General features: G+C 42.6%; 2 protein-coding genes and 1 pseudogene across 10 annotated transcripts in view; 1 reads left to right on the top strand and 2 right to left on the bottom strand.

Annotated features, from left to right (window-relative positions):
- Positions 1 to 6,817: 6,817 nt before the first annotated feature.
- LOC139374699 (interleukin-15-like) lies at positions 6,818 to 12,916 on the top strand. The gene is made up of 6 exons (XM_071115777.1): positions 6,818 to 7,088; positions 8,065 to 8,159; positions 11,470 to 11,587; positions 11,739 to 11,786; positions 12,048 to 12,200; positions 12,408 to 12,916. Exons 1-6 carry the CDS (start codon positions 7,029 to 7,031, stop codon positions 12,513 to 12,515), a joined length of 582 nt encoding a protein of 193 aa, XP_070971878.1. The 5' UTR covers positions 6,818 to 7,028; the 3' UTR covers positions 12,516 to 12,916.
- Positions 12,917 to 13,537: 621 nt separating this feature from the next.
- LOC139374700 (B-cell lymphoma/leukemia 10 pseudogene) lies at positions 13,538 to 14,011 on the bottom strand (annotated as a pseudogene).
- Positions 14,012 to 14,143: 132 nt separating this feature from the next.
- LOC139374697 (type II inositol 3,4-bisphosphate 4-phosphatase-like) overlaps positions 14,144 to 21,884 on the bottom strand; it is a 252,978-nt gene continuing 245,237 nt past the window's right edge. For 5 of the 9 annotated variants that reach the window (XM_071115768.1, XM_071115771.1, XM_071115769.1 and 2 more), the window contains one exon: positions 17,691 to 17,950. In XM_071115768.1, coding sequence (XP_070971869.1) covers positions 17,767 to 17,950 — 184 coding nt within the window. In that variant the 3' untranslated portion in view covers positions 17,691 to 17,766. Of the gene's footprint in view, positions 15,552 to 17,690; positions 17,951 to 21,884 lie in introns of those variants that run through there. The other 4 variants (XM_071115775.1, XM_071115770.1, XM_071115774.1 and 1 more) reach the window with 1 other exon arrangement.

The following is a 21,884-nucleotide window of genomic DNA, read 5'->3' on the forward strand; positions in this document are numbered from 1 at the left end:
GTGCTGAGATGGAGCAGCTGAACCGTTTTCAAGTTCAATTGTGTTGTGAGGGAGTCATTGCCTTCTTTGATCACTTAGAGGATGTGAGCAAGCCTACCTTCTTCCTGAGGTGTCATGGTGCCATTTTGGGTTTGGTCAGAGGCCATGGTCATAGGTTCTTTCGCCGTCGTTTCTTGGTCTGTTGCCTTTTTAATTTTTTTTTTACTATTGCCTTTTGTATATTTGTGGTCTAGGTGAGCAATGTGCTCTTGGCACATATGCCTGTGTGTTATGTGGTTCCCCCATTCTTCTTCAGTCCTTCAGCTTCTCAGCCTCATTTCCAGACTTTCCAGTTCTGACTGCCATGTCTGGGTCTGGCTGACCACACTCAAACTTCTCATGCTGTGGCGTTAAATTAGTTGAATCCCTGTGCCTCTGTGTGGCCTGTTCTGCCACTCGAAGGTCCACTCTGTTGCGTCTGTAGAGTGTGCCATCAACGTCCATAAGAAATGACTGAGGAGCTACCCTCTTTGGACAGGAACCGAGCCGCCACCGTCCTGTGCGGTCACCTGATAACGGTCACATTCTGATCTCCAACGTTCAAGTCAGGGATGTCTCTTGGCAGCCACTTTAGTGTGATTTGGCAATCCTCCTTTTCTGTCTACGTTTCTCAGTGACACACACAACCACAGAAGGCTGCCCATGGCGGGCAAACTGGAATTTACACTGTGTCAGCTGACACGTTTAGCAGTGGCTTCACCTCCCAGTAATCTGAGTAATGATCAACCATGATCAGGAAGTCCTTCCCTGCATAGGCAAAAAGGTCCATGCTCACTGTTTGCCAGGGGTGCTCTGGGATGTCATGTGACATCGTGGATTTGTTTTGCTGTGCTCCTGCATATTCATTACAGGCTGAGCAGTTGGATACATAGTCCTTGATTTCCCTTCTCATGTTCGGACAGAAAAGTGTCACTTGCCTGTCTATTGCATGCCTCCCCGCCATTGTGGCTATCATGTATGCGGCTCAACATTTCCACCCTCAGTGCCCTTGGAATAATAACACACTGTCCTCTGTACAGCACCCCGTTCTGCACGTTGATTCCATCACAAAATGACTAATAATCTCTTCCACTCCGAGAGGTGTCCTCTTTCACAGCTGGCCATCCTGAGAGAACAACTGACTTGAAGTCCTGTAAAGTCTTCATCGACCTCAGTGTACTGTAAAATCGGACAGAACCTGTGGTTTGTAATATTGAGATGCCGTGCCTGGTCAATGTGTGTGAATGCAGCCTGCTCACTTTCTGCGTTGCTCACAGTGTGTGTGTGGTGCGTCTGTCCTCCTGCCTTCTGTTGTTGCTCTTCTCAGTGTTGCTGATGTACATTTCTGGCCCAGGCTTGTAGATGACACCAAAGTTGTACTTTTTGCAGCTGCATTAACATACCTTGGAGACGCTTAGGGGCACAGAGGAGTGACAACTGTTTATGATCTGTCTCAGCTGTTATTAACTCTCTGCCATAGAGATACTGATGAAATCTCTACGAAGCAAATACAATACTCAAACATTCCTTGTCTATTTTTGATCCGTTGGCGTCAATGCTCACAAAGCAAACTCCACGGGCTGTCCCTATTGCGTTAGGCAGCACCGTGACCGGTTTCAAGACATCATAGTAGCTCAGAACAGGCGTGATAGACTTCAGGCGTTTTATTTCCTGTACAGCTTGGTCAAGTTTAGGGAGCCAGTGCCACACACTGTTCCTGTCCAGAAGCCGTTGGAGTGGCTCAAACACTTCAGGCAGCTTGGGCAGGATCGTGGCCAGGTATGTCACAAATCCAATGAAGAGCTGTACTACCTTGGCATCCGTGGGCGCCAGCATGTTCAGTACAGCCCTGGTCTTTTCTGGGTCTATTCTCAGGCCCTCGTGTCCATGAAACTGAACTGCAGCTTTAGCACACTGAGCCTGAGTCTCACCTCCCTGCACCGCTCCATCAGTGCCTCCGGCAGATTGTTATCGTTTTCACACTCTGCCTTTTCATTGGAGTCCCCGCATCCGGCAACAAGAATATCATCTGCGATTGGCTCGAGGTCCCCCAGCAGTTCACGTTGCTTAAGTTGATACATCTCGGGGACCACGGACAGCCCAAAGGGACGTTTCAGCCATCTCATCCTGCCCCATGGCAACCAGAACGTGGTCATCCTGCTGCTGCTGTCCTCATCCAGTTTACACTGGAGAAAGGCATCTCTGGCATCCACCAGCGTAAATATGCGTGCCTTAGACGGTTTGTACAACACATCCTCTAATATTGGCATACGGTAGTGAGATCTTTTCAGTGCTTGATTTAAGGGGTTTTGGGTCCATACATAATCTGATCTCTGGCTATGACCATGTTGCTTATCCAGGGCGTCGGCACAGTCACTGGGGTGATATATACATCATGTTCATATTTCACCAGTTGGGTTTTCACTCGTGCCTTCAAGGCTACAGGCACATTCCGTGGTGCACATTGTACAGGGGTGCAACTTGGGTCCCGTATGAAGTGGACATCTCCTTTGCACAGACCACTGGACCGTTGAAAACGTCATAATAACTCAGCAGCTGTTCTTCGGTCATTTGAGACACTGCTCCACTTTGTTTCACTCTGCTGGTATTGTCTCAGTCATGGGTCCGAAGCGCTAACATGTAGAACCAGAGAGTGGTGGAATTTGGTCCGTCTCAACAAGTTCAAAGAGTAGTCTGTGCTTGAGCAGTAAAAAAAAATGTATATTTTGCAATCCCTATGGGAAATGGTCTGATATACCATGGCTGTCAGCCAATCGGCATTCAGGGCTTGAACCACCCAGTTTATAATTGGTGATATTCTCTCTTTCACTCTCTTGCTCATTACATTGTCAAGCTGGCCTTGTCTTTTATTATTCAGTCTTAGCTGCACCAACCATTTCTGTCCCTGAGAGTAAGCCTTACTGATGCATTCCGTGGTGTAGACCGGTTCATCATTGTCAGAGCCTCACCGTCTCTGTATATTATCCTCCACAACATGCACTTTCTTTACTCGGCCTGATATGTCCCCTGCCTGACACACCTTGGCAAAATGATTTGCGACGCCACAAGACCTGCATGTTTTGCCATAAGCTGGGCATTACTCTCTACTCGCCTGTGATGGTTACCACGCTATTTTGTTTTTATCATGTAATGTCACCTGACCTCTCATGGGTGCACTCTCCCGTGGTTTGTACCTCTGCTGTCTCTCTGTTGCATTCACTGTATCCACTTGTGTTCCATCTATCGTCCTCATGTTTCTCAGTAACCTCAGCTACACTTCATATTTCCTGTAGCCTCTGGTAGACTAAAGATCCCGTTATCGTAGAAATCGGCGTCTTGTTCCTTCACTCGCAATGTCTAACACGAGCTGCTGTCACGTTGTCTAATGATTGGAGACAGGCGCAGGAATACGTAATAGGGGGTTTTATTCTCTCCACCCAAACAAAAGAGCGAGGTGTAAACCTCTAAATAATACACGGGACGAGACCCGTAAAACAAGTGCACAATATCACGTAGCATGGAAGCCGAAACAACAGCACAGGTACTCACAGGACCAACGGACATGGTAACAATAACCGACAAGGACAATGGGGAACAGAGGGCACATATATTACATACTAATCAGGAGGGATGGGAACCAGGTGTGTGTAATGAGACAAGACAGTCCGGGGTTGGTGGTAATGAATCCAGTTCAGTGACGCCTAGAAGGCTGGTGACGTAGACCTCTGGAACTGGTGAATGGAATGAGCAGCAGTACCGGGGGGATCCGTGACAGCCACTCTCTCATCCTGTCCCTCAGACCGCGGTACTGGCATGTTGCGGCTCTCTCCAGCAATCGAGTGATATAACTGTTCATCTGTATCCTGTTTGCAGCAGCTACAGAGGGATCTCTCATATATGACGTTTTTCTGTGGTCTTGAAATAGTCCTCCAAAGCATCTAGAATAGCAGCATCGTCATTTCTCTGATCAGCAGTCAATGTGAGATTATGCATGTAAATATGCCGACACTCACTGCCCATTAACCCTTCGTGGTTCCAAACTTCTTCCATTGAAGAATGATGTAGGCCACTGTGTTGGGGACCTTCAAAGCTACGGATTTTTTTTTGGTACCTTTCCCCAGATCTGTACCTCAACACAATTCTGTCTCGGAGGTCTACAAACAATTCTCTCAACCTCATGGCTTGATTTTTGCTCTAATAACATGCACTGTCAACTGTGGGACCTTATAGATCCACAGATGATGCAATCTCTATTGCACTCCACACTGCCCTTTCACACATGGACAAAAGGAACACCTATGTAAGAATGCTATTCATTGACTACAGCTCAGCGTCCAACACCATAGTGCCCTCAAAGCTCATCACTAACCTAAGGACCCGGGGACTAAACACCTCCCTCTGCAACTGGATCCTGGACTTCCTGACGGGCCGCCCCCAGGTGGTAAGGGTAGGTAACAACACATCCACCACGCTGATCCTCAACACGGGGGCCCCTCAGGTGTGAGTGCTCAGTCCCCTCCTGTACTCCGTTTAATCATGACTGAACGACTCCAACACCATCAAGTTTGCCGATAACACAACAGTGGTAGACCTGATCACCGACAACGATGAGACAGCCTATAGGGAGGGGGTCAGAGACCTGACTGTGTGCTGCAAGGACAACAACCTCTCCCTCAACGTCATCAAGACAAAGGAGTTGATTGTGGACTACAGGAAAAGGAGGACCGAGCACGCCCCCATTATCATCGACGGGGCTGTAGTGGAGCAGGTTGAGAGCTTCAAGTTCCTTGGCGTCCACATCACCAACAAACTAACATAGTCCAAGCATACCAAGACAGTTGTGAAGCGGGCACAACAAAACCTATTCCCCTCAGGAGACTGAAAAGATTTGGCATGGGTCCTCAGATCCTCAAAAGGTTTTACAGCTGCACCATCAAGAGCATCCTGACGGGTCGCATCACCGCCTGGTATGGCAACAGCTTGGCCTCCAAGGGCTTGTAAGTAAGCATTCACTGTATTCAGCGCATGTGACAAATACAATTTGATTTATATAGACAGCTGTGTGCCTTTCCAAATAATTTCCAATCAATTGAATTTACCACAGGTGGACTCCAATCATGTTGTAGAAAATCTCAAGGATGATCAATGGAAACAGGTTGCACCTGAGCTCAATTTTGAGTCTCATTGCAAAGGGTCTGAATACTTATGTAAATAAGGTATTAATTTAAAAAAAAACTTTTAATCAATCCCACACTGTGATGTCACAGATTTTTTTTTAGGAATTTATCTTTTTAACCACAGATCATAGAAATGCTGCATTTTCACATACTGTATGTAGACACCGTTTTGATGCTAGATATATAGGCCCTAGCCTTAATGAATATGATTTTGAAAAGTGGCATAGTTGCGCTTTAAGACTAGGTTTCAGGAAATGGCAGTTTATTTATTTTAAGCAAAACTTCATGAGGGGGAAATTGACTGACCCACTCCAGACCTCCCCTACCCAACTTTAGACCTACAGAATCTCCACCTTGTCAGACAATACTAGGAAGAACCCTGGAGTGTATTCATTCTGCCGATCTGTTGCAAAATGTTTATTAAACGGACTTACCTGAAGTTTTCCAATAGAAACTCACGATTTAGTTGCAAAACAGAACATTTTGCGACTGGATTAATGATTACACCCCAGATTTTACATTTAAACACACAGTATGTTCCCTGCTGAAGAGCAGACAATTACCAACAGTTTATAGCCTACCATTCATATTGAGCCAGTCTTCTGCCAACAGCATTATTAGGCTTAAGGTGCATTTGCCTGTGATTTGAGCAGTGTGGGGCCAGGGTGCCGCCACTGCGATGAAGTGGTACACTAAAACATTAGGCTCATTCAAGGTTGGCAGGTCTGGAACCTGTAAACTGTGTGGAAGCTGTAGCTGCCCTATCACTGCTAAGTCAATAGGATCTAAAACCTCAATAAACGTTATGCTCTTTCTGTAGGCCTATGTTAACTGTAGATTCATTTTTGTATACAAGTCTACTCTAGTGGCACTTCAATGATAGTTTGAGTAGTGATTTGTCAGTGTAATGTAGTATCAGATGTAGGCTACTTGGTTATGGGCAGTCATACATATTGAATGATAAGTAAGTCTAAAATTCATGACAGGCGATCAACCACTCCCATCTACCTCCAGTCAATGATCAAACCCTACTCTAGTGATCATCAACTAGATTCAGCCGCGGGACGATTTTTTTTCTTGAGCGGATGGTCGGTGGGCCGGAACATAATACAAATAATTTGTAGAAGGCAAATTGACAGCATGATGCCCAAACATATATTGTTTGACTAAAACATAATTTAAAACCTTGTTACGTTTGTATACGATCAAATGTTTCTCTCTCTTATGCGTGGGAATACTTGGGAAATATGTTATTCGCATTGTGAAGCCATCCATCACCCATTATAGGCATCATCAAACACGGGTGTGGTATATGAGTGGGTACTAAATGTTTACTCTCCTTGAGCCGGGTTTTAGAATAGGTTCAGGTGGACTAAAACACTATATTAATGGAGACATTCTTTGTGTAATCTCCGGGAATTTCATATAGCCTTTCTTTCGACGTTCTTTCACTGCAAAGTATAATTGGATTACAATGAAACATTTACAGTATTAGAGGTAATTTGAATTAAATAGTCATTCATAGACGTTGGGGATTGACATCAAACACCGGCTTCCATGCGAGTATGACGATTGTGTGAGGGTGGGTGCAACATTTAGGTTCCAGCAAACCCAGCGCCGGTGAGCGCGCCATTGCGCACATCATGTGTTCAGGGCGAGGGCACAGAGTTTATGTCCTCGTGCAATACATGAGCCAAACGTTTCTTTTATCGGTATACTTGCCATAATAACGCATGGTTGGAATTTCCGACACATGAAACGGATAACTCGGATATTGTTAAAATGTGATCTTGGATTTTGCCCTAACTGCTCGGGGGGCCACGAACAACGCTGATGACAGGTTTTTTGACAGTGCTCCTTTTTTGCATTCGTTTATTGGAGCGCAGGACAAAGGTATTCAATTTACAAATATACAATTGTCTACCATTAGCCTACATTGAATAGGTTATGTTCGGGTACAATGTTGGATATTTGACAGACTACAAGGTTATCACTAAAAAGTAAAGGTTCTAGGGAGTTCCTGCGACAGTCTGACTTCTAAACTTGTTTTATTGTAATGCCTAATGCATATGCCTGGTGATTAAATTTATTTAGTCTGAACCACGGCTTCTTTTTACATTGCCTTCTGTCATATTATTCAGCCACACAGTGAAATTATCGGATCGAAGTGCTTATTTATGAAACAAAGTCCATGCGTGGCACACTGCCACTATATTTATAACCGACATATGACTTTGTCAATCACAGGAGTTTGGAAATAGATTGTTGACTTGTGATGACTCATCCGGCCTAGTGACATTGACGTTAAAAAGAGATTGGCAACACGTTTTTTTTCAATAGCTTGTCCTCACGGGACACGTGGCACAATTGACTTATGCGTCAATTAACTGTAAATTACATTTAAACCACTTGGTGCTGAAGTAACACGTCTGTAGATCAGACAACTAGTAGGCTATTTTGCCTTGATCTGGAGAGTATCTGACTCTTAAAGTTACAATAACCATTGTGGCTTTAGAAGCTATCCCTAAGGAGTAAACATTGTTACCTATTTCAGAAATTCAAGAAGAAAGCTCGCTCTGTGTTAACGTTCAGATCTATCAGCTAAAAACGGGTTTATTAAGAATATTTAGTGATAAATGGCTGAACGGTATGTTCTTCTGTTATTTTCCAATGAATGTATAAAAAGTTACTTTCTCCCAGAAGCTGTCAATAGTTAAAATACTTTCACTTTCACATAGTTTTGGCTGTGATTCAGCTTGTGGAAAACATCTAGCTCTGGGCGTTGACCAGCGCTAGAAAAAAACCTTCCTGTGGATTTTGAACTACAAGGCATTCCAGTGTGTCTTCTTTTTTTGTGATTTGTTTCTAGAAAAGTGTGCGATGGATCTGTCTCTTCTGGGGTTTCCATTACTATCAACACCAGTGTCTGAACATTGAGCTCTGGAATTGCTTCATAATATTGAGGTATAGCACCGTATGAAACACACACAGCAGCATTGCTTGCTGCAGTTTGATTACATTTCTGATATACTTGTTTTTACAGAGCGCTTGAAATGTAGCATTAACCTTGCACGGGCAGGAGTGTAGCTGTTATTGTATGACACCAAGCCGTGAGGTTTATCTATACACTTTCACTTTCATGAGTCAAGTGCATTGCTAAGATTACGATTCATTTATTAAAACAGCAGGGCAATGACATCATTCATCTTACTGCTTTGAGGGTCAATCTAATAATGTTGTTATGTCTTCATTACATCACTATTGCACACTGGGAAATCTCTGTATTGTTATGGTGCCCAGAGTGGGTTTGACACTTGATTCCATGCCATTAGAATATATATTTGGGAATTTGAATGCTTTAAACATACATGCCGGGGTGCACCACTCCTGTCCTCAAGGGCCACAGTTTGGTATTCCTTCAGTCATCCAATGACATACAGTAGCAGGCAAAAGTTTGGACACACCTACTCATTCAATTGTTTTTCATAATTTGAACTATTTTCTACATTGTAGAATAATACTGAAGACATAAAAACTATGAAATAACACATATGGAATAATGTACTAACCCAAAAAGTGTTAAATAAATCAATATGTATTTTAGATTCTTCAAAGTAGCCACCATTTGCCTAGCTTTGCAGACTTGGTTTTCAAATAAAATGTTATTTGTCACATACACATGGTTAACAGATGTTAATGCGAGTGTAGCGAAATGCTTGTGCTTCTAGTTCCGACAATGCAGTAATAACCAACAAGTAATCTAACCTAACAATTTCACAACTACCTTATACACACAAGTGTAAAGGAATGAAGAACATGTACATTAAGATATATGAATGAGTGATGGTACAGAATGGCATAGGCAAGATGCAGTAGATGGTATCGAGTACAGTATATACATATGAGATGAGTAATGTAGGGTATGTAGACATTATATTAAGTGCCATTGTTTAAAGTGGCTAGTGATAATTTTTTACATCCATTTTTACATTATTAAAGTGGCTGGATTTGAGTCAGTATGTTGGCAGCAGCCACTCAATGTTAGTGGTGGCTGTTTAACAGTCTGATGGCATTGAGATAGAGGATGTTTTTCAGTCTCTCGGTCCCTGCTTGCACCTGTACTGACCTCGCCTTCTGGATGATAGCGGGGTGAACAGGCAGTGGCTCGGGTGGTTGTTGTCCTTTATGGCCTTCCTGTGACATCGGGTGGTGTAGGTGTCCCTGTGATGCGTTGTGCAGACCTCACTACCCTTTGGAGAGCCTTACGGTTGTGGGCGGAGCAGTTGCCGTACCAGGCGGTGATACAGGCCGGCAGGATGCTCTTGATTGTGCATCTGTAAAGGTTTGTGAGTGCTTTTGGTGACAAGCCGAGTTCTCTCAACCAGCTTCACCTGGAATGCATTTTCAACAGTCTTGAAGGAGTTCCCACATATCCTGAGAATCCCTTCACTCTGCGGTCCAACTCATCCCAAACCATCTCAATTGGGTTGAGGTCAGGTGATTGTGGAGGCCAGGTCATCTGATGCAGCACTCATCACTCTCCTTATTGTTCAAATAGCCCTGACACAGCCTGGAGGTGTGTTTTGGGTCATTGTCCTGTTGAAAAACAAATGATTTCTGCATAATGCTGTGGTAGCCATGCTGGCTAAGTGTGCCTTGAATTCTAAATAAATCACAGACAGTGTCACCAGCAAAGCGCCATCACACTGCCTCCTCCATTATTCTCAGCGGGAACCACACATTCGGAGATCATCCGTTCACCTACTTTGCGTCTCACAAAGACACAGCGGTTGGAACCAAAAATCTGAAATTTTGGTTCCATTGGTGTCCTTTAGATTTGGGGCAGTAGGTAGTCTAGTGGTTAGAGCGTTGGGCCAGTAACCGAAAGGTTGTTGGATCGAATCCCTGAGCTGACAAGGTAAAAATGTTGTTCTGCCCCTGAATAAGGCAGTTAACCCACTGTTCCACTGTAGGCTGTCATTGTAAATAAGAATTTGTTCTTAACTGACTTGCCTAACTAAAATAAAAAAATAGTGGTTTCTTTGCAGCAATTTGACCATAAAGGCCTGAATCACGCAGTCTCCTCCGAACAGTTGATGTTGATGTGTCTGTTACTTGAACTCTGTGAAGCATTTCACTGCAAATTGAGGTGCAGTTAACTCTAATGAACTTATCTTTTGCAGCAGCGGTAACTCTGGGTCTTCCTTTCCTGTGGCGGTTCTCGTGAGAGTCAGTTTCATGTTGGCGCTTGATGGTTTTAGCAACTTCACTTGAAGAAACTTTCAAAGTTCTTGACATTTTCCAGATTGACTGACCTTCATGTCTTAAGACAGTCCATCATTACTTTTTCTTATTTGAGCAGTTTTTGCCATAATATGGACTTGGTCTTTTACCAAATAGGGCTATCTTCTGTATACCACCCCTACCTTGTCACAACACAACTGATTGGCTCAAACGCATTAAGAAGGAAAGAAATTCCACAAATGAGCTTTTAACAAGGAACACCTGTTAATTGAAATGCATTCCAGGTGACTACCTCATGAAGCTGGTTGATAGAATGCCAAGAGTTGATAGAATGCCAAAGCTGTCATCAAGGCAAAGGATGGCTACTTTGAAGAATCTCAAATGTAACATATTTTGATTTGTTTAACACCTTTTTGGTCACTACATGATTCCATATGTGTTATTTCATAGTTTGATGTCGTCACTATTATTTTACAATGTAGAAAATAGTAAAAACAAAGAAATCCTTGAATGAGTAGGTGTGTCCAAACTTTTGACTGGTACTGTGCATTAATCAATTAGGGACCAGGGAGAAACAAGAACCAGCAAGTGGAACTTGAGGGGCTGATTTGTGCACCCCTAATAAAAATATGAATACATACATGCCTTTTTGACATTTTTGTTGTATTTATTTTACCTTTATTTTACTAAGCAAGTCAGTTTTAAGAACAAATTCTGATTTACAATGACGGCCTTCCCCGGCCAAACCCTAACACGGACAACGCTGGGCCAATTGTGCGCCACCCAATTGTGCGCCACCACTCCCAATCACGGCCAGTTGTGATACAGCCTCGATTATAAAGTCACAGCCTGTATTATTTCAGACTCCTGATTGGCAATTTCAACACATTGTTTTTTTAACCATATGACTTATAAATACCTTAGAGATTACCACAATCATAACAAAATAAACTAAGGACATATTAGTTCATTGTGTTGTGTGTTACGTTGTGTATCATCCCTGTATTCATCCGTACCTCTTCTATTAAAGCTGCCTGAGTGCCACCGCACATTTGCCCATTGCTGGTGCTGCTGAAACACACGGGATGACAATACATGACGTTAAAGAGCTTCAGTCGGAGTTGAAAAACTTGAAAAGTACCATAGAAGTAAGACTACAGCTAATGAATATCCTGTAGTCCTGGTATGGCGCATTTGGTGTGAAATTAGGGTAAAGGGGGAATTTTCAAACGACTAGTAACGTGTGACATTGACGGATAAGAAAAAATTATTCATACAACTGGTTTTCTTTCTTGTCAGAAATCAGATGCCTGTTTGTATGCTCCTACCAACGATGACATCTACAATGTAAGTTCTTGTAGCAATATGCAATAAATAGAACAGGTTTTTTTTTTTTTTGGGCCTTTGAAAATGCGGTGTGGGGCGTCATGGAAAAAAAGGGTCCAGTGTGTTAGAAATGCCAGGGCCGATTTCTGGTCCCAGTCCGCCCCTGTTTGTAATGCCATGATTAGAACACACCTCTTTTGCTTACTTTTATAGATTTCCAGATCAATGTTTTATAGTCTGTGTATATACTGTAACACAGCCTGTGGTTCTGTTCTTCCCCAGGACAACTGCATCTTTAAGTTCATGCACTGTTATTTATTGGAGTTGGAGGTTGTCCTGTTCGAGGACATGTCGGTCACAGATAACTACCATGACGAAATAAAAACATCCATCTACCATCGGAAAAAACATTTGGAAGAACATGAACGCCAATATGTAAGTCAACCTTTAAATAAGTTCTGAAGTTTATCCCAAATATGTGTTGTGAAAAGTCCTGACGCTCCATACTTCCAATTGTTCAACAACAATACATTTTTGATTGGCATTCATTTGATTAGCAGCAACAGTATTTTGAATAACAATGTCACTCTGAATATTGTTTTCATCTAAATGTATTGCTTCTCTTTTTTTCTGCATTTACAGAACAGTTCTAGATGCTCACCGTGTGAGGCACAGAGAGTTGCCAACTCCACAATATTCCTCTACAACCTGGAGCGCCTTTTGGAGAGAATGGGGCAAACTGTCAGTTGAATATATTGTAAATATGTGTTTAAATTGTTTTTCATAAATAACGTAGCAAACAATGTCATGTGTGTGTTATTCTACCTTTGGTCATGATAGTATGTGAAGAAATTAGCAGTGACAGCTAGTGCTCGTGTCCAAATGTATATTACCTCTCAGTTCAAGTGTAATTGTAACTAGCTGTTTATATTTTTGTATATAATCAAATATAACTTTTACATCTGTACTTTTGTCATATTTATTGAAATGCCTATTTGGAGCTTTACATGTTTTTGTTTCATCATCCATGTCATATGCACACTAACTGTCACTAACTGTCACTAATTGTCACTAACTAGTTTCCCTTGAGTTCTTGTCAGTATGTCAAAATTGCACATCCTGAATTAAAATAAAATCCCAGAAAACATAAACATGTTGATTTGATCATTTCCTAGAATATGGATGCCTGGCAGAAGTTCAAATAGGGACATGAAGTGGGACTGTGCCTCAGAGAAACAGGAAGCTCTGCCGTGCGCATTTCCTTATACTGTGGCAGATGAAGATATGAAACTAAAGCTCTCCAGTACAACTTTCTGGCACGCATCCATTTTGTAATAGTTCTGTTTTTTTCTTGATGGAGAACTACAGGATTTTATTTTGCATTTCAATAACAGAACGTTTTCAGTAAAACATTTTATTGCTAGAACAAACGTGTTAGAAACCACGTCTTGTGTCAGCTTTTATGATCTGGAAAATAAAACATTCGATGACATGTACAGTTATGACACAATAAAACCTAACCCTTTACTGTCCCCATATAATCCAAACTGTGTTTGAATCCAGACATTCTGTATTACTCCATCACCGAGGGGGGGGGTTGAAAAGGAACGGAGGGTGTGAAACTGGTCACTGCTCTCAGACTCTAAGGTCCCGGGCTGGTTGTCCTCAAGGGGCACTGAAGGGGCGCCCTGCTCTCCTGGTTTTGGGAGACTGTGTAGAGAAGAGACACTAACTCCTTCAGGAAAGGCACTCCAGGAAAAGGATGCTTCATTTTAACCCCACTTGTCTTCGGAGTTGGACAGAGAGGTTTGGATGGACTGTGCTTCACTACTGCCACTCTGCAACGACACAAAGGGAGTTCTCTCTTTGCATATACAGACCGGTGAAGAACTACCTGCTGCTGACAAGATGGCCGCCTCTCTCCTCTCCATCTTCACCACCTCAACTTCGTTGGTGATCTTCCCGATGACAAAGTCCTTTGTCCTCACTCGGCATATGGACTCCACGAGGTAGTCGAGGCCCCTGGGGTTCTCGGCTAAGTAGTCCAGCATCCTACCGGTCTTCTTGCTGTTCCCCACCCTGCAGTAGATGTCCTCGGCATCGTCCCGCGTAAGGACCCTCCTGGACCGGAGGTAGTCCAGGTGGCGGTCTGCCACTAGCTTCTCACAGAGGTACGGACGCAGACGCTCCAACGCTTCCTTCTTGACCTCCGCCATGTCTTCGTCAGTGATACACCAGGAGTCCATTTTCCAGCCAATTGCCCGTGAGTTCTTTAGTTTTCTGAAGCTGCTGCTCTGGCTCTGGAATGCCCACTGTAGCCCAGTGTTGGAATTTCAGATAAGGGTTTGTAATATTAGCAACTGACTGAGATAATGTAACAAACCCCTTTCTAACCCTGGAGAGTCATTGAACTGGTTGGAAGCCAATATTGTGAAAAGGGGAACTATCTCAGTAGATCAGTTCCCTATTAGGAAACAATGAGGCGAGAATGTGTGTGCGCACGTGCGCGTGTTCTTATTTGGACATTCCTGCCTCAGAGAGATCAACATCCATTGCCCTAATAAGATACAGACATTATGAAAAGATGAACACAGATATTAACATCCATCCCAAGCAATTTAATCAGATGTATTTAAATTAAATAAACAGGAATGCAACACATTGCAAAGCGCAAACAAAGATATTTAACATACAGGAAGAGCCTTGGATGCTTTTGAATCCAAGACAGTGACCTTGAATAAAGCGTAAAAACATATTAAAAAAGGATATAAAATAAATATTATGATACAAAGGGGTTATGGTTTGGTTTTCAATTGACTGATTGTGGAGGGAAAATAAAGGAAAACAATATTTTTAAACAGAAGTAAAGTTACATACAGCATGTGATAGATATGGCAGTAATTCAACATATTTTGTGAGACACATTACGATTGAGTGTATTCTTGTACAAAAAAATATGAGGTGGTCTTAAAAGCAACCATGATTGAGAATGAGAGGAGAACATATTCATGGAATTAAATCATATTTACAGTAAGCTCTCTCAGGCTCCTTAAGGGACAGACAGCCTTCTACAAAAGAGACCTGAGGGAACATGAACAACAAGCTAAACGTGAAAGTCTGTTCAGCTTTTTCGCGAACTTATAGAACCTTTTCAAGGCTTCCTTCAAGCCATGTCTGACGCAAATTAGTTACTGTGTTTACATGTGCCAATGTGACTAACCTTAAAGGCATTTCAGAAACGGAGCATGAGAAAGTAGGCTCAATTGGCAAGCAACACGCTTCGCAGATATTACAAACGATGACTCAGCGAAGAAGAAAATGACAAAGGAATGCCTGAACAAGAAATACGGACAAACTTAACTCAGACAAAACAGTGTGTCCCAGCAACATTGCGTGACATGGCCAATATCAGAAACACCTACAACCTTTCATTTATTTCTTACATCTGGACCTGCAGCGCATGGCTATAGACTATTTCTATTGCTACTATATTTACTGCTTGGATTAGATTACGTCGGGAATCATATGGTTTGTTTTTTACACCGGCTGTGTCCTGTTTCCCTACACTTCTCCCAAAGTGTGCACATGCACACTCCCTGTGGAGGGTGGAGAATCAGGACGTAGCCATCTTAGTTCCTACATATAGGTTGGGTTCAGGAGTCAACCTTCCCATAGGTCCCCTCCGGCGGCCGGTAGATCTTGGGGAATGCCATCAGCTGCAGCATGTTGAAGGCATACTTCCGGCATTTAATATTCTTTTGCACATTCTCAATCCGACATCCCTCCCTGGTTTGGTGGTGTGGACATGATGACAAAAAGGAGGGAAGAAGAATGAAATGAAATGATGAATAATTTTCTCAAAAAGGGGGTCTGTGTTTTGAGTATGGAAAACAACAACCAACAACTGAGTAACAGACGGACAGATGGGAAGCAGATGACAGACGGACAACAGTTAACTATGACAACAGTTAAGTATGACAACAGTTAAGTATTAACCGTAGGACAGCTAAGGTAAGGGACTGTACGTTATTCATAATAAGGGATACATCGAGAAAATCAGACCTCTCTGAAATGAAAATGGATGACCCTAATTTAGTCCAAATATATTTTCACTTGACCCTCCCTGAACGCTTGAAAAAAGTGATCCTCCCTCTATCCAAAATAATATCTATCTATATTTATTTCCAGTCAATGTAAATAGCCACATTTTTTAATGCATCCGGACCATAAATTCAGAACGGTCCATAGCCATGTCTGCTCAGTCAGTAGCGCACATCCCATACCTGGCAGCATGTCCAAGTGAATCATTTTCCAATTCTGTCAACTCGTTTGGATTTTATTAGTGGATACTTATCTTGGATCTCCCTTCCTCCCTCCCTCTAATCTGTAAACATCCCATTCCTGGCAAGTTAAGACTGAGAAATTTGTGTGCACTGTGCCTACACTGTCAGCTGAAATCACTCCTACACTCTGGGACTATTCCTTGGGATCGCTCCTACATTCTGGGATCACTCCTACAGTTGCTGTTTTAGAGACAGAATAACAGTAGCAGTCTATACACACTAACAGCAGTCTAACCGCCTATACACACTAACAGCAGTCTAACCATCTAAACACACTAACAGCAGTCTAACCATCTAAACACACTAACAGCAGTCTAACCGCCTATACACACTAACAGCAGTCTAACCGTCTGAACACACTAACAGCAGTTTAACCATCTAAACACACTAACAGCAGTCTAACCATCTAAACACACTAACAGCAGTCTAACCGCCTATACACACTAACAGCAGTCTGACCGTCTGAACACACTAACAGCAGTTTAACCATCTAAACACACTAACAGCAGTCTAACAGTCTATACACACTAACAGCAGTCTAACCGCCTATACACACTAACAGCAGTCTAACCGCATAAACACACTAACAGCAGTCTAACAGCCTAAACACACTAACAGCAGTCTAACAGTCTATACACACTAACAGCAGTCTAACCGCCTATACACACTAACAGCAGTCTAACCGTCTAAACACACTAACAGCAGTCTAACCGCATAAACACACTAACAGCAGTCTAACCACCTAAACACACTAACAGCAGCCTAACCGCCTAAACACACTAACAGCAGTCTAACCGCCTATACACACTAACAGCAGTCTAACGGAGGAAGAGAAAACTGCTTTTGAAGTGTCCTGGAGCATATCACTACTGATTTATACGGCTCTATTTTTCCCCTGCTCATCAGAATCCTACTATGCTCTACTTTAGAGTAGAGGGGGAGATAGTTGGAGTGGGGAAGAAGAGTGAGGGGGTTCCACTTCCACTATTCCAGAGGACATAGGAATTGTTGAAGAGATGTAGTACATTACTAAAATGTAGAATCTTAGTAAATAAATCACAGTCTCTATGAAGAGGAGGGTCCCTCAACTGACAGGGGTCAACTGGAGGTTATGATAAGAACGTGCCCTCAAGCTGCTTGGAGTTTATACTGGAGTGTGTAACAGCGTGATCGGCTTCAGTTACGCTGTTAGCACTTTGGTACCTGTGCCAGAGCAGCCAACCAGAACGCAATGCTAGCTCTCAGAACGTTAGCTCTCTGTCATTGACATGAAGAGATAACTGTTTATCGCCAGTCCTTCTGATAGTATTATATGGCCAATGCTTTTGGTACGGGAGAAAAAAGACTCCAAGGTTCAACAGAATGGTATCTGTGAAAATAGAGAAAGCTAATATGTCTTAGCGGAGATCATTTATTTTCTTAATCCCTTACATTCTAAATTGATTCCATCCTATCCTCAAGCCTGCTAGTCGGATTAACAGTCGAAAGCTTGTGTTTGATTGTACAAATTAAATTATGTATCCACCCAATTACCTTTTCAAAGCAAAATCAATGAAATCACACACATTCCATACTCCCTCCCTCCCAAAAAACAAGCTGCACAGACAAAAATCACCACCTGACGCACACAAGGTTAGTACATGGCATCGTCAGCAACTTTATTGATATTTTGCAAGCAGAAAAACAAGACTTAAAATTAGCCACACGACCAGCAGGTGTGAGCTGACAAGCAGTAGGGCGATGGGGTAGAAGTGTCGCGAGGCCGGCTTGTTCTCCGCTACAGAGCACGCCGCCTCGGGGTCCGAATCCCACTGACACACTACTTCTCCCTGGGTGAGCCGACTGCAGGGCGAGGGGGCGAGGGGCGAGGTGGAGGAGGTGAGACAGAGAATAGACAGAAAGAACCGGTGGGTTAGTAAAAGAGAGACCCCTGACATGGGCCAAAGACAACCAGCAAGCACAGACGCATGAATGGATGAATGGATGAATGGGTAAATGGAAAGATGAATGGGTAAATGGAAAGATGAATGGATGAATGGGCAAATGGAAAGATGAATGGGTAAAAGGAATGATGAATGGATGAATGGGTAAATGGAAAGATGAATGAATGAATGGGTAAATGGAAAGATGAATGGATGAATGGGCAAATGGAAAGATGAATGGATGAATGGGTAAATGGAAAGATTAATGGGTAAAAGGAAAGATGAATGGATGAATGGGTAAATGGAAAGATGAATGGATGAATGGGTAAATGGAAAGATGAATGGGTAAAAGGAAAGATGAATGGATGAATGGGTAAATGGAAAGATGAATGGGTAAAAGGAAAGATGAATGGGTAAATGGAAAGATGAATGGTTAAATGGAAAGATGAATGGGTAAAAGGAAAGATGAAATGATGAATGGGTAAATGGAAAGATGAATGGATGAATGGGTAAATGGAAAGATGAATGGGTAAATGGAAAGATGAATGGATGAATGGGTAAATGGAAAGATGAATGGATGAATGGGCGAATGGAAAGCTGAATGGAAGAATGTAAGTCCCACATGAATAGAGGAGTTGAAGTATGAAGGGGGCGAGTAGAGGCAGGCACGATCATTTATCTGGATCTCTCCTCTTTCAATTATTTACTTGAAAATTATTTGGACAAAGCTTTGGATGCGTTCTGTTGCACCTGTTGATTTCATGTAGCCAACAGAAAGGGACATTTAAAGATCTCAACCTAGGAACAGTGGGTTAACTGCCTTCTTCAGGGGCAGAACGACAGATTTTTACCTTGTCAGCTCGGGGAGTTGATCTAGTGTTATTTATCACTTACAGTACTTATTGTACTTTATGTTAAAGTTAACTGTCCAGTGTTTCCAGATTTATATGAACTATGACCTACACTGAGTGTATAATACATTAGGAACACCTGCTTTTTCCATGACAGACTGACCACTTGTTAAATCTACTTCAATCAGTGTAGAATGTAGATGAAGGGGAGGAGACAGGTTTAAGAAGGATTTTTAAGCCTTGAGACAATTGAGACATGGATTGTGTATGTGTGCCATTCAGAGGGTGAACGGGCAAGACAAAAGATTTAAGTGCCTTTGAACGGGGTATCATCTGAGCTGTATCATTTTTGTTACATTTCACACGGTGTATGTTGTTGCACACAGTGGCTGTGATAGCATTTCTGCAGGCAAAAGACTGGCAATTTGACTTCCCCAGATATTTGATCCACACTTTTTTACTCATGGGAATATCAACAACTAGCCACATTCAACTGACCATTTACATTATGTGGTACACAGTAGACAGGCTATTCTGACAAAACGATGTTGAAAGAATGATCCATCATACTTAATTATCTCTATTTCTTGAACTGCATTGCTGGTTAAGGACTTGTAAGTAAGCATTTCACGGTAATGTCTACTCTGAACCATCTTGACACTGGAACACATGGGAAAGCATATCCATTCTCAAGCTCTGATTAATCACTCTTTGTTTGAGGTTGAATGTCATTCAATCCATTCGAGGGCAAAGTGCTGAAATTCTATAGTTGGTGCACAGATGAAACAAAGATTCCTTAGAATGCAACGCTGCTGGTTTTTCCAAGCTCAACAGTTTCCCATGTGTAACATGAATGGTCCACCACCCAAAGGACATCCAGCCAACTTGACACAACTGTGGGAAGCATTGGGGTCAACATGGGCCAGCATCCCTTTTGGGCCAGCAACGCTTTTGACACCTTGTAGAGTCCATGGACCGACGAATTGAGACTGTTCTGAGGACAAAAGGGGGTGCAACTCAATATTAGGAATGTGTTCCTAATGTTTTGTACTCTCACTGTACTTCTAAAAAATGGTAATGCTAAAAAGCAGCTTGTCTGTGTTGGAATGGTGTGGGTGTACCCCAACAACAGAATGGTGTGGGTGTACCCCAACAACAGAATGGTGTTTGTGTACCCCAACAACAGAATGGTGTGGGTGTACCCCAACAACAGAATGGTGTTTGTGTACCCCAACAACAGAATGGTGTGGGTGTACCCCAACAACAGAATGGTGTTTGTGTACCCCAACAACAGAATGATGTGGGTGTACCCCAACAACAGAATAGTGTGGGTGTACCCCAACAACAGAATGGTGTGGGTGTACCCCAACAACAGAATGGTGTGGGTGTACCCCAACAACAGAATGGTGTGGGTGTACCCCAACAACAGAATGGTGTGGGTGTACCCCAACAACAGAATGGTGTGGGTGTACCCCAATAACAGAATGGTGTGGGCGTATACTGGTCATTAAAAATATTCATGCACGTAGACGGCTAATTGGCCAGCTCATCCTCCTCTAAACCACTGATTGGCCAGCTCATCCTCATCATGAGGAAATAGCAAGCATTTTTTAAATGGTCTGTTTGAGAAGTTTGAGGTGGGGTTTTTAGAGTGTTTTTTCCTCCTATTTATGCTTTCGCCACAAATACGAGTAAAGGGTGAGTCAACAACATTATTTGGGCATGAGTTAACAGATTATTCACTTCTAAAACATGTTTTTACTGGGTAGTTACTTTAAGCACTGTACTGTATGCCTACAGCAGTGGAAAATATGGCAATGAGTCAAGTTTATCACTGGGAAGAAATTCATGAACATGAATACTCCCAGTATGTCTGTGGTTAAGGCAACCAACTATACTGTATGGAGGGGTTGGATGTTTAGCAACAAAACCGACGCATGCGCCACTATGGGGAAAAACAGACAGGGTTGCCTTAGACTGTTTAACAACATGCAAACTATATTTAGTCCAAACACCTCAAAACAAGACATGGTTTCAATAACAACTAGCCACACACGGTTTCCCCCATGGCAACGTTTTGTCATTGACGCTAGCTATCACAATCATAACAACACACACCTCCCGGCCACATCATCCGTTTCGTCAGCCAACCCGTCTATACATGAGTCACTACCAGGTGAGAGAAAGTAGTAGAACAAAGTTAACAAAGTTCTTCTCTGCTGTATGCCATGTTAGACCACAGCTGACCGTGATCGGGAGGCCCATAAGGCGGGGCACAATTGGCCCAGTGTCGTCTGGGTTTGGCCAGGGAAGGCCATCATTGTAAATAAGAATTTGTTCTTAACTTACTTGCCTAGTTAAATAAAGGTTAAATATATATATTTTTTTAAACATGTTGATTGGTTTTGAGACTAGATTCTACATTTTTTACCCCCCCAATATCTTTCTTTCAAGATCCAGGTTCTTTAAAAACTTTCTTTGTAAACGGTTTACATGGTCTCGATTAAACTGTCAATCTAGAAGCCTGTCGTCAATACAAAGGGCTGGTTGCCACACAACATGCAATTAATTCAGCTCTTATGTAAGGAAGCCAAATGTCCTGTTCCAAAAAGTTATATAGAATTATGGGAGAGTATTCTTTCCTTACGAACGATAAGACCACCACAATCTTTTTTTATTTAACTAGGCAAGTCAGTTAAGAACAAATTCTTATTTACAATGACGGCCGATCCCAGCCCAACCCGGACGACGCTGGGCCAATTGTGCTCGCAAAGCACAAAGATCGCAACGTTTTAAGGAGGAGACAACTGATCTGACACAAAGCAAACAGTGCATAATGTTCAGAACTTGAAGTAAGGAACTAGCTTGTTTAGCTATGGGGCCAAAGTAAGACGGTACTTCAATACTATAATCATACCAAGATGAAACAAGTCCCATTCATAACTAATGGAGCTTCCACAGAGGCATCCTTCTTATGTCAACAAAAATGTTCTATGCGGAAGC

This window comes from Oncorhynchus clarkii, chromosome 19, assembly GCF_045791955.1.
Source record: "Oncorhynchus clarkii lewisi isolate Uvic-CL-2024 chromosome 19, UVic_Ocla_1.0, whole genome shotgun sequence".
NCBI classification, from domain to species: domain Eukaryota; kingdom Metazoa; phylum Chordata; class Actinopteri; order Salmoniformes; family Salmonidae; genus Oncorhynchus; species Oncorhynchus clarkii.